Source organism: Rhinopithecus roxellana, chromosome 4 (genome assembly GCF_007565055.1).
Source record: "Rhinopithecus roxellana isolate Shanxi Qingling chromosome 4, ASM756505v1, whole genome shotgun sequence".
Classification (NCBI taxonomy): Eukaryota; Metazoa; Chordata; class Mammalia; order Primates; family Cercopithecidae; genus Rhinopithecus; species Rhinopithecus roxellana.
The window spans coordinates 72,798,234-72,815,667 of NC_044552.1; the positions used below are offsets into that span (position 1 = coordinate 72,798,234).

Below are 17,434 nucleotides of genomic sequence, written 5' to 3' on the forward strand. Positions count from 1 at the left end.
GATGGAGAAACCCCATCTATACTAAAAATGCAAGATTAGCTGGGCCGTGGTGGCGCATGCCTGTAATCCCAGCTACTTGGGAGGCTGAGGCAGGAGAATCGCTTGAACCTGGGAGGTGGAGGTTGTGGTGAGCTGAGATCGCACCATTGCACTCCAGCCTGGAGAACAAGACTGAAACTCTGTCTCAAAAAAAAAAAAAAAAAAAAAGCTTTCTAGTGATTAGATATGTATTTGTGTGTCTACATATATATATATTAATATATACTTTAAATTTGAATCTTCAGTTAGTTCATTCATTTTACTCAGTGATCAAAGAAACATTTCACAACATGAATTTTGAGCCCAGTGCTGCAACAGACACTTTCCTTCCACTGGATCTTCTCTTCTTCTCAGGCCCTTCGTACCTGCCTTGTTTTTACTGTATTTCATCAATTATTTTACGATACACTAAGAAAGAATTGAATGCTGCCCATTAGACTATGACATTCATTTATTTTAACTAGAGCCCTATTCAAAAATGTCAAAATGTGAAAAGTATGCATCTGTGATGATAAATGGAATCAGTTTCCCCAGGTCTTACTTTGAGACCCACATTTAATACTGCTGATGGATACTGGGGTCTGGATGCCACTTTATACCCCTTCTCATACATGAATTCATGATGTCTCCCTCAAATAATCCCTACTTTCTTATGAATTCTGTATCTCAGTAAGCAACGCAAACCCTAGGTAATTCAGATGCAGACAGTTCTCAGTCCATACCCTGAGAAACAATGTTCTTCAAGGAAAGTCTCTATAATTGTTCTCAGTGTTGTGATATTTATGGTTACCATCTAAGGGTTTGCTAATTCAAAGTCAGTGTTTTCTTACAGTTATTTTATAAATATACCAAGGATACCAGCCAGCCCCACAATGTAGCCTCAAGAACTACTTAGAGATGTGGCTGTGTAACACTGCTCCCTGTTTTTGAATCTTAAAATTTGCTCCTTGTTTAGGACAAAATATTTCCTGCTTGTGACTCAATATATAATATTCATTCTAGTAAATCTTTCACTAAAGCATCACTTTTAGGAAAGAAATCTGTCCTGGATATGACAAAAAGGCTGCAAAAAGGAAAAGGAGCCAGATGGTAACCACCTAAGTCCAGTAACCATGTGATCTTGAGACTTTTTATGCTGAAATATAACCCCACTCACTTATGTACTCTAAAATGTTGTGTAATCATGACTTAGTGCCACCACTAAATGAATAAATATGGAATGTGTTACATTTAATGTGCTCTGAGGGTACAGCTGTGTATTTTATTATATAATCATAAACCCATTGATATACCTGAATAAACCACATCCACCTCTAAAGCATCATTTCTCTCCATATGATCCACTTAAAACTGCAAATGGCTTAATCTAGTGTCTCAATACACTTAAGACTTAAAAGGAAACTAAAGATGAACAAGATGAACATTTTGATAGCACTTTCTACAAAAAATGCTTTATTTAAAAATATGATCTTTTTAAAAAGGAGACAACTTTTATATACACTTACTTTAGAAACAGTCAAAAACACAACAAAATAAATCCAGATTTAGAAATGATGATTTATAACATACAATACTGGTGTGCTGAACAAGACAGTTTAAATGTGTGATTCTTTTTGTCCCTTCACATTTCAATAATTCACATTTGTTAAAACTAGTGGTTGGGACTAAAGAAAAGGTCATATCTGAATCCTTTCCCCTTCAGAAATCTGTCACCCTTCTGGGCACTTACAGAAATGGCAGCAGCTAGGCAGTGTTTGTATTTCTTTGGGTGCCTGCCTCTGTGTCAAAAAATATATCTCTGCTTTTATTCATTTTTCTATGAAATTTATTTTTATGTGGCTATAGGGCCTGGTCATATGTCCCAGGCCTTTTAAAATCTAAATTTCTAAAAATGGACACTCTGTAAGGGCAAGGAGCATACACTGCTATGACCTCACTGGACTCAGGGTTTAATGCTCTTAGGTTATCAGCAAGAGACGTGATTTTGATATTCCAGTTAGCACTCCAAGCAGCTATCAACCAATCTTTTTCAGCATGGTAGTGAAATATTTCAAACCATATTCAAACATCTAATATAGACTTATAATAAAACAGGAAAAATGGCTTGCCAAATTAAAGTGCTATGAGCTACTACATTCATGAGGTTATCTTGATTTTCTTTCATTTTTTGAGATGGAGTCTCACTCTGTCGCCTAGGCTGGAGTGCAGAGGCATGATCTCAGCTCACTGCAACCTCCGCTCCTGGGTTCAAGCAATTCTCCCTTATCAGCCTTCTGAGTAGCTGGGACTACAGGTGCCCGCCACCAAGCCTGACTAATTTTTGTATTTTTAGTAGAGATGGGGTTTTCCTATGTTGGCCAGGCTGGTCTCGAACTCCTGACCTCAGGTGATTCACCTGCCTCAGCCTGCCAAAGTGCTGGGATTACAGGCGTGTGCCATTGCGCCTGGCCTATCTTGATTTTATAATCCGACGTTTTAAAAACTATTTTTCACCATGGTCACTGCTTCTCAAACTGGGGAACTCTAGCCATCTTCCGGGAGTGTCACTTTTTTTTTTTTTCGGACATAGAGGTTTAAAAATTTTTTTAATCTTAAAAAGTCCTGTTTTATATATTCACAGGTAAAATAGGAATAATTTTAAAGATAAAACACATGACTTCAAAGAAATTACAAGTTGACATCTTGGACTCTACCCATTGTACTTTATCTCCTATGAGGAGGATTTCAGTAATTACAGCTGTGAAGCAATGACCTAGGAGATCTTGATTTCTGAAAGTGTAGCCAGGTCTTTACTGACAGTGAATGTAAATAAAATTCAAAGTCTTGGTGCATCCTCCTGAGTTCCATCTTCAGATATAATGTAATGCTCTGATTAAATATATACAGTCCTGTCTATACTGATCAGGAATTAAGTCAACGAAAGAACTCTGGACTGATTTTTATTTTTCATTGTTTATAATTAGAGGAATGCTGCAGTTAAAGAAGATTACTGCTTTACAACTAAAAATACACATGTGTCATCAAAAGGAGTGGAACTCATGAAGCTGAAAGATTAGAACTTGACCCAGTGAAAATAATGGGGACAGTAACTGGGTGGTTTTTTCCTTCTTCCAAATTTACATTAAATTATATTATCCCTATTCTTTACTGCCCTTTTGGCTGAAGAGGTAAATACATGGTATTTTTCTGAATAATTAATTACATTACCTCCTCTAGAATCCCAAATCCACTAGGGATTCTTTCTTGACCCCAAAGGGATGCTTTCAGTATGTCATGGGTATAAACTCAAACTGCTTGCCAATTGTAACTACTTGTCAAATAGAAAGTCAATAGCCATTTTCTGTATAAATAACATTTATAAAGAACAAAATTAAGTTGCAAATGAAATTATGTCAAATTTACAGTTTCTTTTTTTAAACAATGGGTCAATGTCATCAACATTATCTGTAAATCAAGTTATCATCTGATACATTTAATAATTAAATACAGTTAAATATGACAATGGATCAAAAATGATCCTAGCTAGTTTAAGGATTAATCTAATTAATCCCACAATTTAATGAGACCATCCCAACCACATGTTATGACCTTAGAAGTTTCATGAGGATGCCACACTGCACCTATACACACTTTATCATGAGCTTTAAATCGACTGTAGAGTTTTGTGGTCTTCCAGTCCCAAATGTTTAATTTTCCATTTCCATCTCCTGAAATCACATAACTATAATGGGAAGAAAAATAAATTCAAATTATTCAAAGACCTTAACCTGGTAAGGTGAATGAAGAATAGGGGAAGATACTGTCTTTTCACATCAACATTAAAAAAAAAATCCAATGCAAATATACAATACTCAGAATAACAGGTAGAACATGAAGCAGTCTATAATTTGAAATTCTATTTTAAAAAACCTCCCAACCAATCTAAGAGTAGAAAATTATTTTTAACTGGGAAGACTGGGAGTCCCAGGGGCCACAATGAATGAGGTTACACAATCAGTCTCTAGATAGTCAGAAAAAGAGATTGGAGAACCAATTCCACATATAGCTAGGGAACACTTTTAGATCTATTCCATCATAGTAGGCTCTACCACTTTCATAATTACTTTTTGGCTTTAATATCTTTTGAATACATCTAAGACTGAATCAGAGGTAGGCCCAATTACTAAGCTAAACATACAAAGTTATTGGGATTTCTAAATTACTTCTACCTATACATTTTAACTAAGAATCATGCTGTAGGCTTCACAAATCTAGTGTGACCTAGAAATATTCAAAAGAGGTTTCAGTATTAGAGGTTTCAGCACAGACAAGCTGTAGTGAAGCTGTAACTGCAACACTGTAATACACAATTAATTCTTCTGGTGTTCATTCAGTCATAGCAATACAGTGATTATAGCACTTCTAGTCTTGCTTAGAAAAGCAGAGAGAAAATAAGACTTTGGTTATATAGAGAGGGATTTATTAGGTGACTAAAGGGCATAAGCCTAAGTAATAGAAGGGAATATACTAAAGCAAGAACCTAAAAAAAGCAAAATGTAATTTTCCTAATTTGTTCTCGCCTTTATAGCCAGCATTTTGAAAATGTTAACAGATTATCGAGTTTTCATAAAAATACATTATGCGAGAGTGATGTGTAAAGTGTTATTTGTACAACAACAGTTTATATCATATTTGAATACTAGAATGGATCAGAAGTTTTAAACTTACCTCATGTCTGGGGAAAAGTCCACCTGACAAGCGTAGCCTGCTACCATATGGCCCTTAAAAATTTTTTTCTTGTTTAATCTAAATCTGTTCTGTGCTCCAAAAATTAAGATTTGGTTGTCCATTGATTGGCATGCTAGCCATTTTCCTGTAAATTCAATAAATGAGGTATTTTAGAGAAAGACTAAAACATTTTTAAAAACTTTTTATTTTAAATATGTTCACTGTGATTAATATAACTTTTGCTCCCAAATACTTTATAACACTAAAAAATAAATTTACTATACCACCTGTAAAGTGTTACAAATATGTCACTGGCAAGAGTTATTAATATATAAACTAAAGGCTTTTGCGTATACAATCCTATATCATTGAGCACTCTCATATAAAAGCTTTTTTTTTAAAAAGAATAAGGAAATATAGAAATTCCAAGTTTCATGTTAAAGAAATAAGCTAAAAGTTATGAAATGAAATGAATTTATAGTAAGTATAGACAACAGAACTATGGGAAATAGGAGAAAGAGACTTATCTGTGGCAATTATGGAATAAAGAAAGATTAACTGGTGAGAAAGCCTAGCGTTAGAAAATAAAACTATACAAAAAAAGAGGTAATTTAAAAAAATTATAGTAACTTTTTTAATGGCTACAATGCTTTTCTCTACTTGGGATTCATCAAAGCCCCTAGAGCCTAAACTGCAGTGTCTATAGTCATGTGCCACTTAACAATGTTTCGGTCAGTGATGGACCACACATATGACACTGGTCCCATAAGACTATAGTGCCAAATTTTTACTGTATCTTTTCTATGTTTAGATACGTTTCAATACACAAATGCTTACCACTGACTACATTATTCAGAACGGCAACATGCCATACGGGGTAGAGCCTAGGAGCAACAGGCTACACCATACAGCCTAGGGTAAGTAGGCTATACCATCTAGGTCTGTGTAAGTACTCTGTATGATGTTCATAAAATGACAAAATCACCTAATGCTGCATTTCTCACAAGTACCCTTGTTGTTAGGAATGCATGACTATACTTCCATCCTATATACAGTCATTCCTTGGTATCTGTTGGGAACTGGTTCCAGGATCTGCACCCCCTACCCAATACCAAAATCCACAGATGCTCAAGTCCCTTATACAAAATGGCATAGTATTTGCATAAAACCTACACATATCTCCTGTACACATTAAATCACCTCTCGATTACTTATAATGCCTAATATAACATACATGCTTTGTACCTAGTTGCTACCCTGTGTTTTTAATTTGTATTTTTAATTGTTGTTATTTTTTATTGTTTGTTTTGTTGAATATTCTGGACTTGTGCCGGTCGAATCCCAGGACTGGTGCTCATGGATACAAAGGGCCAACAGCACCTGTAAACATTACTAAGTAAGGAAATAGACTCAATGCCTGAGTGCGTAAACGGCCTTGTTCAAGACGGGCACAAAATCTGTAACAGGCGGTTTAAAAATAAGCTACGTGAAATGTAGATGCACAGTGACGAAGTATATAATCTGGCAATTATCAAAAAAGGATTCACTTAGGTTGCTTTTCTTATAAAAAAAGATAGAGCATTTGACAACTATTACCATTTGCTTGTGTCAGAGGCCCTGATGGAACAGCAAACTCTTCCTTGCCCCATTGTGTGAGTTGACAGTGGCTTCGATGACAATGTCCCCCAAATATCAGAACCCCCACTTTAAGACTCTCATGTAGAGCTATAATTATATCAGTATATTGTCAGTGTATCTGTAGCACAAATTATCTTGTCCTGAAGACAATGGATTAAACAATATTAAATAGATTTATCTTTTTAATTTTTGCCTGAGAAAATGTTTTTATAGTGAACTGCTAAAGTGTTCTCATTATAAAGAATCAACAAAATTTCCTATCCCCTGAAAGAGCTTACAATAAATCATTATTATTATTTTTTTTAGAGAGAAGGGTCTTGCTCTGTTGCCCAGGCTGGAGTACAGTCATGCAATCATAGTCAGCCTCCCGACTCAAGCAAACTGCCCATCTTGGCCTCCCAAGTAGCTAGAACTACAAACGTGCACCACCACGCCAGTTGATTTTTAAAATTTTATTTTGTAGAGACGAGGTCTCTCTATGTTGCCCAGGCTAGTCTTGAACTCTTGGGGTCAAGTAATTCTCCTGCCTTGGCCAATCATTATTAAATGATGTACTGAACGTGATTCTGTTTGGAAGGAGAATGAGAAAAGAAAACTCTGGCTGGGCATAGTGGTTTAGGCCTGTAATCCCAGCACCTCGGGAGGCTGAAGAGGGAGGATAACTTGAGCTCAGGAGTTTGAGACTAGCCTGGGCAACAAAGGGAGACCCTTGTTTCTTAAAAAAAGAAAAAAACAAAAAAGAAAAGAAAAGAAAAGAAAAGAAAACTGATTGTTAAACAGAAATCTTCTGATGTTCAATCAATGTTAGCAGTAAATCATTCTTTTATTTTTATTTAAAAAAAGACACAGAAAAGTAGGTGAGGTGACTTACATATGAAAGTCAGTAATTCTTTCTAATATTGTAAAGATTACCTTATACAAGTAATGGCACTGTGACGAACTCTCCCAAGAAGGAAGGGGCCAAAGTTCTTTTGAATACAGAAATCACACCGTATCTTAAAAGCTCATTTAAAAATACAATTTACATACTAACTCACCATTTGGAGACAAAGTCACTGCAGGCATTGAGTGCATACTGGGTTCGGCTATATACTTGAAATCCACAGGGATATCCCTAAAAATTTTAAATAGGATATCGGAATAAGCAATTTTTATAAAGTACCTTCTGAAGAATTATCTCTGGAACAAAGGAATAATATGCAAATAAAAGCAAACTCTTGAAATTATGTATTTAATAAATCTTTCATGAAACTTTCTGGAAGAAGAAAAATCACAAGATGACACTGTATTGCTTATGGTGAATCTTGTACTTCATAAATGACTTTCCATGATCATTATAACAGTGACAGTGATTTTGTTTTCTATTTGATTTAAACCTGGCCTTTATGTTAAAAAATCTGTTACTAAAAGTTCTTAATAATGTACCATGGCAACGGGTACACTAAAATCTCAGAATTCATCACGATATAATTCATCCATGTAGCCAAAACCCATTTTTAGTCCAAAAGCTGTTGAAGTAAAAATAAATAAATCAATTAAAAATGTACCATGGTAGGGCAAAGCAAGATGTCTGAGGCAAGCCTAGAGGGAAGTGTTATTTTACCAGCCAGTCAACCTTAACTCCAATGGGTGAGAGTGTTAAAGAGCCTGCAGCAATGCAGGAGGATGGCAGGCAAAGCTGTCGGGATCTGTGAGCTGGTCTAGCCCATCCAGAAATGATGATAAATTATGATAAATAAATGCTTGGTACCTGGACTATTTTCAGTTTACATGTAAAGCATTTCAAATGTGTTTGGTGAAGGAGAAAAAAACATTAAAAACAAACAAATCTCATGTGAGTGATACAAAGAATGAAAGAAAAAAAAATCAAAAACTAGCCACCTAAATTTAGAACCATCAAAGGTTCTAAGTGCCTTTTCATTTTCAATATTCTCCAAGCTAAAAATCCTTTTCTGAAAGGAGTTTTGGTCTTGTTGCTTTTCATGAAACCAGAAATATTTTTCACAGAGTAATGTGTGGGAAATGTAATCTGATGAGTAACACAGATTCTACAGTAGCAATTTCAATTTCAAACCCTGTTTCAAGTTCCAATACTCTGGTTAACTGTAAAACAATAATAATTTGCCTTAATATAAGGATTTTCTCTATTTATCCATCCATCCAGCAGAAGGAGCAAATGACTAGAAGAAACTTCTATGAGGGTCGTGGTCAGAGGAAAACATTTTCAGGTATAATCTGGGGAATAACATCATTTGTCAGATCTCCAACCCTTTATACCTCTATGGTACCAATGAGAACTGACATTTAGAATGACTCAAATGTATTAAAAAGATCTGCGATCGAAAAAAGGCTTGTTTCTTCCGTCCTTGTACTTATTGTTAGTGCTTAGTTATTTTACAATATGAATTAAAACATGTGAATTTTCTAAATTAACTGTATTCCAGGTTCATATTGATCAATGTGCTAACAAAAGTAAACAAAAAAATTCAAATGGATACCTTATTTCAAGGAATCTTCACACCAGGAGCTTGGAAGAAGAATTTGAACTACGCTGTGGACTTCATTATTTCTAGCAAAAATGCCTGCTAGGCATAAACACAACATGGCTTGGCACGGTGGGTCACACCTGTAATCCCAGCACTTTGGGAGGCCAAGACGGGTGGATCATCTGAGGTCAGGAGTTTGAGACCAGCCCGGCCAACATGGCAAAACCCTGTCTCTACTAAAAATACAAAAATTAGCTGGGTATGATGGCACAGGCCTGTAATCCCAGCTACTCAGGAGGTTGAGGCAGGAAAATTGCCTGAAGCCAGGGGGCGAAGGCTGCAGTGAGCTGAGATCATGCCACTGCACTCGACACTCCAGCCTGAGCGACAGAGTGAGACTCCATCGCAAAAATAAACAAACAAACAAACAGCACTATTTTCTAATTGGATACTGTAACTCGGTATAATAAGCTAGTAATTCATATCTTGCAAATAATCTCCAGTTTAAAAATGAATTCACCAAAAAAAAAAAAACCTAATAAAAGTCCACGAATTTTTAAAGCTAAAACATAAACAGTAGTGTCAACTTCTATAAAATTTTCTTTAAGAAATATTTTACCAAAATAAATACCTTCTGGAGAAAACACGTCTATGACATTTCATGCATTTGGTCAATTAAAATACCATGAGTTGGCCTGGTGCGGTGGCTCACGCCTGTAATCCCAGCACTTAGCGAGGCCGAGGTGGGTGGATCATGAGGTCAAGAGATTGAGACCATCCTGGCTAACCTAGTGAAACCCTGTCTCTACTAAAAATACAAAAATTAGCTAAGTGTGGTGGCGCACGCCTGTAGTCCCAGCTACTCGGGAGGCTGAGGCAGTAGAATCACTTGAACCTAGGAGGTGGAGGTTGCAGTGAGCCAAGATTGCGCCACTGCACTCCAGCGTAGGTGACAGAGCGAGACTCTCCCTCAAAAAAATAAAAAAAAAGTTGCTGAATATCTAATACAGTCTTTTATTCTCCTTTAGAACATAATACAGTTAGTTTGTATAGTTTTATTTAAGAAAGCCAAGTTTCCTTTGTTTTCTTGTATTATTATGGTACTCTAAGCAAGTACAGAGTATAAAAGTTTGGCAAACACCACTTGTCTGAAGGCCCCAGTGTTGCTAATTTTCCCAGAGAGGAGGTCAGCTGTCACTTTGCGGAGCTCAGGGCGTCCCTTCCTCTCCTAAGCAAGTGGCCATCACTAGTAATTGCTCTTAGGGATGATTTATGCAGTGACGCACAGTTCCGGGGCTCCTGAGCTGGTTTTGCTTCCTACTTGTCTTTGTAGCAGGACAGACCTTCACATGTATTACTTTCTCACTAATTAAATCAAATACAAGTTATTAGTACCTTCTCTCCTTACCAGTCCCCTCATTCATCTAACTATCCATCCATATGATCAAGAATTCAAGTTTTGTGAGGCCAGGAGTTTGTGACCAGCCCAGCAAACAGAGTGAGACCCTGTTTCTACAAAAAACTTAAAAATTAGCCTGGCGTGGTGGCATGCACCTGTAGTCCCAGTCACTCAGGAGTCTAAGGGAGGAGGATCACTTGAGCCCAGAGCCCAGTAGTTCAAGGTTGCAGTAAGCTATGACTGCACCACTACATGTAGTCTAGGCAACAGAGTGAGATCCTGTCTCTTAAAAAACAAAAAACAAGCTTTGGAATCAGTTTGATCAGAGCGTGAACTCTGGCCCTTTCGTGTCCTTTATAACCTTGGGCAAATTACTTAAACTATATTAACTTCCTTATACATAAAATGGGAATAACAAATGCACCTATCTTATAAGATTGCTTTGCACACTAAATCAGATGGTTCAGGTGAAATGCTTAGCATAGTGACTGGCATATAGAAAAAGCTCAATCAGTGTAACATCATTGATAATTATACCAATAATGACTTCTTTAGAGATTCAGCACATATTGTGTGCCAGGCACTGTGTTGGGAACAGACAGTAAGCATGACTCATACCGTTCTTTCTCTCATGGTTAAGAACTTGCCAGGAAAGAGAACAAATAAACAAGCCCTTGAAGTATGCTAAAAGCTGTGGAAAGCCAGTGACAGTGTGGGATGATAGAGAGAAGGCACCTAATCTTATCTGAGGACTGGTCAGGAAGGCTCTCATAGTAATGGTTAAACTGAAATCTGTTTTTTGTTGTTGTTTTTTTTTGTTTTTGAGATGGAGTCTCGCTCTGTTGCCCAGGCTGGAGTGCAATGGTGCAATCTCGGCTCACTGTAACCTCCACTTCCCAGGTTTAAGCGATTCTCCTGCCTCAGCCTCCCAAGTACCTGGGATTACAGGTGCACACCACCACATCTAGAGACAGTGTTTTACCATGTTGGCTGGTCTTGAACTCCTGACTTCGTGATCTACCCACCTTGGCCTCCCAAAGTGCTAGGATTATAGGTGTGAGCCACTGTGCCCAGCCTGCAATCTATTTTTTAAAAATTATATATTTATTTATAATTTTTAAATTTTTTATTCAGATGGGGTCTTGCTCTGTCACCCAAGCTAGAGTGCAGTGGCACAAGCATAGACCACGGCAGCCTCGACCTCCCAGGCACAAGCAATCCTCCTGCCTCAGCCTCCCGAGTAGCTGGGACTACAGGCCTGTGCCACCATACTAGCTAATTTTTGTATTTCTTGTAGAGACGGGGTTCGAGAACCCAGACTGGTCTCGAACTCCTGGGTTCAAGCGATCCACTCAAATCAGCCTCCCAAAGTGCTGGAATTATAGGTATGAGCCACTGTGCCCAACCAAGTTAAAGTAAAATCTAAAAAATGACGTCATTTGTAACAAAATAGTATCATGACTTTTTAGGAGTATTTCCTTAGATCTGAGAGGAAATGAAAAAAAAAAAGAAACATACTAACACTACCATTAGTTTAATAAAAATTCTGTGCTGAGCAATGTTTTACTTTAGAACACCCACATACACATATCCTTGAGCCCTGTAATTGCTCGATTATTTAAATATTTACCAACTTCTTTTATACCACTCTATATTTAAACTTGAAAATATCTGAAGGTAGAAACATCAGAAAGTTTGAGTATGATCAAATTGTTAAAGCACATAAAACAAAACAGAACATGTATATGTATGTTTATTCTCCAGAGTCTGTGCAAATGATCTAAGGTGGCTCATATAAAACTTGGTGTCCATATTACTCTGTAAAAAAACATTTCTGAAGTAAGAAAGATCTTAGCTGTAAGGTAGCCTCTAACATGGGCTATATGTTAAGACTACTCTCCACTACTTGGGGATAATCTTAAGGGGTGTAGTGGTGGCGGTGGTGAGTGTGGGAGAAACTACAATTAAATTACATTAAATGTTCAGTCACCCAGATTGTCCTGACAATGCTTAGGGACCTGCTCCGGTCCCCAAAGGGACTTAGGTATAAAGAGGAAACCGCTGGCTGTGGTTCAAGGCTTTCCACTTGTTAAAGCAGAAAAACTTGTGGGGGATGGAAAGATACACTTTTTAGTCCTTGCTAGGAGGACTCATGGCTGAGCTACGCTTCACAACTGACTGGTTTCCATTCAGTCATTCATTTTAACAAAAAGGTTAGTAAGCATTTTTTTGCAACTAAATTATAGAACACACAATGATATGTAATGAAACGAGTATATTACTTAACTTTAGAAAAATATTTTTTCCCTAGGAAAGTACAATTAACCAATATATGACTATATTCTATAAGTAAAACATTTGTACCAGAGTGATGATATGGGGTTACATGGTTTGGTTCTGTGTCCCCTCCCAAATCTCATCTTGAATTGTACTTCCATAATTCCCATGTATTGTGGGAGCGACCCTGTGGGAGATAATTGACTCATGGGGACGGTTTCTCCCATACTGTTCTCGCATGGTAGCGAATCAGTCACACAAGATCTGATGGTTTTATGAAGCGAAATCCCTTTCACTTGGCTCTCATTCTCTCTCTTGCTGCCGCCATGTAAGAAGTACCTTTCTGGCCGGGCGTGGTGGTTCACACCTGTAATCCCAGCACTTTGGGAGGCCGAGGTGGGTGGATCACAAGGTCAGGAGATCAAGACCATCCTGGCTAACAAGGTGAAACCCCGTCTCTACTAAAAATACAAAAAATTAGCTGGGTGTGGTGGCGGGCACCTGTAGTCCCAGCTACTCGGGAGGCTGAGGCAGGAGAATGGCGTGAACCCGGAAGGCAGAACCTGCAGTGAGCCGAGATCATGCTAGTGCACTCTAGCCTGTACGACAGAGCGAGACTCCATCTCAAAAAAAAAAAAAAGGGCCTTTCTCCTTCATCAATGGTTGTGGGGCCTCCCTAGCCATGTGGAACTTAAGTTCATTAAACCTTTCTTTTGTAAATTGCCCAGTCTCAGGTATGTCTTTATCAGTAGTGTGAAAACAGATTAATACATGGGGCATCTTTCAGTATTGAATAATCATAAAAAATGGACATTTAAAAAAATTAAGACATACACCACTATTTTCTTTGGGTGGTTCTAGGGCCATGATCTTATGCTCAATCCCCCTCCTCCTTGCCAGTTATTTTACAGAGATGAATAAGGTACCTAATAAAGAATGTAAGACAGCAAAATACAAATCCAGCATCACTCTAAGAAAAACAACTCAAGATACACATCCTTTGAAAAGACTATCCAAAGATTATAAATGGTAGCATGTTTAGATTTTAATCTCCATATTGTCAGTATTTACATAGTTAAAAGTTTGATTGGCAAGCCAGGATCACAGTTGCAAAAAATATTCAGTGGTTCCATATTATCAGGCTTCATCTTTGTCGATATGATTTTTAAACTGCTTGCTTTATATAAATCAGATTTTGTACTGATGGAAACTCACCATTCCCAAACTCTTAGGCTTTTATCATCAGATGTGCTCACAAATCTCCTATTCTCATCCACAAAAACAATGGTGTTGACAGCTCCCAAATGCCGATCATATTCCTGCACAATTTCTCCACTTCGAATGTCCCACTGTATATCAGGCAAGAAAAAAGGTAAAGACAGAAGTAGAGTGGATTTATGAAAGACCATAATTCTGGAAAGTGGAGAAGGAGAAGATCTTCAACATGACATTTTTATAAATGTAAATTTTTCTACTAAGAATGGTGCATCAGCCATCCCTAAAAGTAGCAAACATTAAATGAGTAATATTAGCTTATTAACTTATTCCATCCCCTTATACAACATAAAGCTTAGGAGTCTTAACAAAATACTGTGAAAAACTTACTTGCACAATCTTCTTATCAGACATCCCAGCCACAAAGAGATTTTGCTTATCTTCATCAGGATTGAATTTGACACAATAAGGTACTTTTCGGTTTGTAAATCTTGATATACACTGTCCTAAAACCAAAGACTCAAATTAAATAGGTAAAATAAATTTGACCACTTAGAGATGACTGTGAGATTAAGATCTAGAGGTCACCTGCTTAATAAATGTTGAAGAAGGGCTGCCTGCTTGCTCTTTACTGTAAACTACATTTGTTCTTTTTCACAGATTTTTAATGATTAAAAATAATTTTTTCAAAAGTAAATCTGCACTACCAATTGTAGAATAAATAAATTATAACTTCATTCATATAATGGAATAGTGCAAGCAATAAAAAAGAACAAACTATTGGTATAAGCCATGAGGGAATCTCAGACATTATGCTGGAGCTAGAAACAAAAGAGAAAAAATGGTATGATTTCATATATAAGAAGTTTAAGAAGAGGAAAAATGAATCTGTGATGACAGAAGTGGTTACTATGGTTACTGGGAGTGGGCACAGATTGGAAAAGGCATAAGAACCTTTACTGAGTGCTGGAAATATTCTATATCTTGATCTTGGTGGTAGACAGCTGCACAGGTATGTTTACCAAAAAAAAAAAAAAAACCATCACTGAATATTTAGGCACTTCATACATTTTACTGTATGTATATTTTATCTTGATTTTTAAAAGAACCTGCAAAATGGTAGTCTCTCAGCCTTGGCTACACAGTACAATCATCTAGTCTATACACTGTACCAATTACGTAAATACCTCTGAAGGTGGGACTGAGGCATCAGTAACATTAAAGCTCTTCAGATGATTATAATGTGTGGCCAGAACTGAGAACCACTGCTAAAGTGCTGAAGAACATGGGCTTTGGCATCAGAGAGAGCTTCGTTGGAAACCAAGTCTGCCACTTATTAGCTGTGTGACCCTGAAAAAGTTAGCTCTTTAAGCCTCAGTTTCCGTATCTATAATCTAATAACAGCACTTACCTCATAGGGATAAATTAAGATTGAAGGAGATACTGAATATCAATGCTTAGCAATTATGACTATTAGATGACGTTTAATAAGTATTAACTATTATCATTACCCTTCAAATACAGTAAGGGTAATGATAATAAGACAATAAGATAATAAGATGATTTTTCTAATTACATAAAATTATACTAGCCACAACATATTAATGTGAATCAATTAATAAGCAGCAATTAGTATGGTTGTGAATATATAAAACCAACTGGCCTGTGAAAGTTTAGACCTACATTTTAATCAATTTGTGCAAACACATTTAATTTTGTTCATTAGACATCTATTGCACTTCTGTTATGAGTAATGCACAGTGCTAGATAATGTAGGGGAACAGAAAGATCAGTTAGATGGCCTATACAAGATTTTGACTTTGCTTATCTGTCAATATGTTTGCTTTATAAACTCTATCTGGTGGAAACAAGTTTCACAGTGAAAGAGCTACTTATGCTCAGTTTCAACTCTACAAATGTATTCTGTGATATTTGCTGACAGTGAATGGTAAGAGAATCAGCAGTTAGAGAAGGTGCCATTTGGCCACAGAAGACTACTCACACCATTTCATATATAAACGATAACTTGTAAGATGAACACGTATTAGCATAGGTGAACTCTTACCTGTCTCAGTGTCCCAGAGCTTAAGATATCTGTCATAGGCTGCGCTGAGGAACTGTGTTCCCGCAGTATTGAAGCAAATATCCCTAACAGCCTTACTGTGACCTAAAGGTGGAGTCAACAGAAACAGCAATGAGGTGAAGCATCATATCTTCTCTTAAAACATAAACACCATAAAGAGACACAGCACTAAGCAGTGGTTCTCAGCCGTGAGTCAAGATCACTGGAATGCCACTGCCTGATTTACTGACTTAGAATATGTTATGTGTGGGCTTCAGAATGTGGGCATTTTTTTCCCCTTGAAGAAGCTCCTTAGGTGATTCTGATGCATAACATCTTGGTTAAGAACCAAGAGAAAAGGTTTAACTTTTCTTTTAAGTCTGTCATAGCAATTTCTTAATATGCAGTACATACAAGTGACGACTGGCTAGCCAAGAATTTATGGAAATGTAAAAGACCAATTATTGCCAGTGAAAGAAATGGCTGCTGGAATTTTGGAGGTTCACTCTCAAGATTGTTCACTAGGCTGCAAGTGAAAACAAAGTGACCTAAACCTAAAGCTCAGGAAACTGTAGCCCTTGTCAATAATTGCATATTTCTGTGATCACATTACCAAATTTCATAGAAACTGATTCAGAATGTAGGAGACTTTCCAAAAACTATTATTAGCTTGCATTGGTTTTTTATTTTTGAGACAGGGTCTCACTCTGTTGCCCAGCCTGGAGTGCAGTGGCTGGATCTCAGCTAACTGTAAACTCAACCTCTCTGGCTCAAGCGATCCACCCACCTCAACTTCTCGAGTAGCTGGAATTACAGGTGCACATCACCACGCCTGGCTAATTTCTGTATTTCCTGTAGAGACAGGGTTTTGCCATGTTGCCCAGGCTAGCTTCTATTGTTTTAAGATGATGTTTTGACAATACATTAATTTTAAGGTGCTGATTATACTTTACTTAAAAATGAATATTGCCAGACCACTCAACTCTTAAAAGTTACAGGGAAAAATAAAATGTGGCTAAACAAAAGCAAAAATGTTCCACCCCACCATGACCAAGACACATACAATTGTGCAAAATGAGCATGGCACAAATTGTTAACCACATGCAGCAGCTCTAAACCATCACCTCCAGTGAACTCCCATCAGGAGGTATGTGTCATGGCAATCAGCCATCCTTTTCTACAGCTGGAGTCCCAGTCAGAGCTGCTATCATCTCCCTCAGGAGGAAAATTTCAGTTTTCCACAGAAAAATGGTCTGTCAGTACAGGGGAGACAGATGCAGACCAAATCCACTCTATCTGACGGAGACATTTTGTTCCCCTGTACACAGCTAAGAGCCTTCCACAAGTCTTCCTTTAGGCTGCAGTGTCACCTTAGGCAGAATTAATTTGTACAGGGAGGCCCTAAAATCATAAAGCACTGCCGAACAGACTCCCACTTTAATCTAAAAACAGAGCCACTAAGAGTCACACCATTTCAATGTGGTACAGTTAAATCTGGAAAGAGTAACTAGCCTTCACATGAAATTTGACAAAGACAATAAACCTTTCTCTACCGAAAAGGCTAGCTTGTCACAAAGCTGTCCTCCCTTTGGCCTTCTTTCTTTCTTCAAG

General features: G+C 37.3%; 1 protein-coding gene across 1 annotated transcript in view; it reads right to left on the bottom strand.

The window, feature by feature from the left end:
* Positions 1–1,470: 1,470 nt before the first annotated feature.
* The window catches only part of CDC40 (cell division cycle 40), a 50,055-nt gene continuing 34,091 nt past the window's right edge, over positions 1,471–17,434 (bottom strand). Inside the window, exons 10-15 of the mRNA XM_010366018.2 lie at positions 15,827–15,928; positions 14,152–14,267; positions 13,762–13,895; positions 7,422–7,498; positions 4,747–4,891; positions 1,471–3,760 (exon numbers count right to left, since the gene is read on the bottom strand). Of these exons, the coding sequence (XP_010364320.1) occupies positions 3,583–3,760; positions 4,747–4,891; positions 7,422–7,498; positions 13,762–13,895; positions 14,152–14,267; positions 15,827–15,928 (752 nt within the window). The 3' untranslated portion in view covers positions 1,471–3,582. The remainder of the gene's footprint in view (positions 3,761–4,746; positions 4,892–7,421; positions 7,499–13,761; positions 13,896–14,151; positions 14,268–15,826; positions 15,929–17,434) is intronic.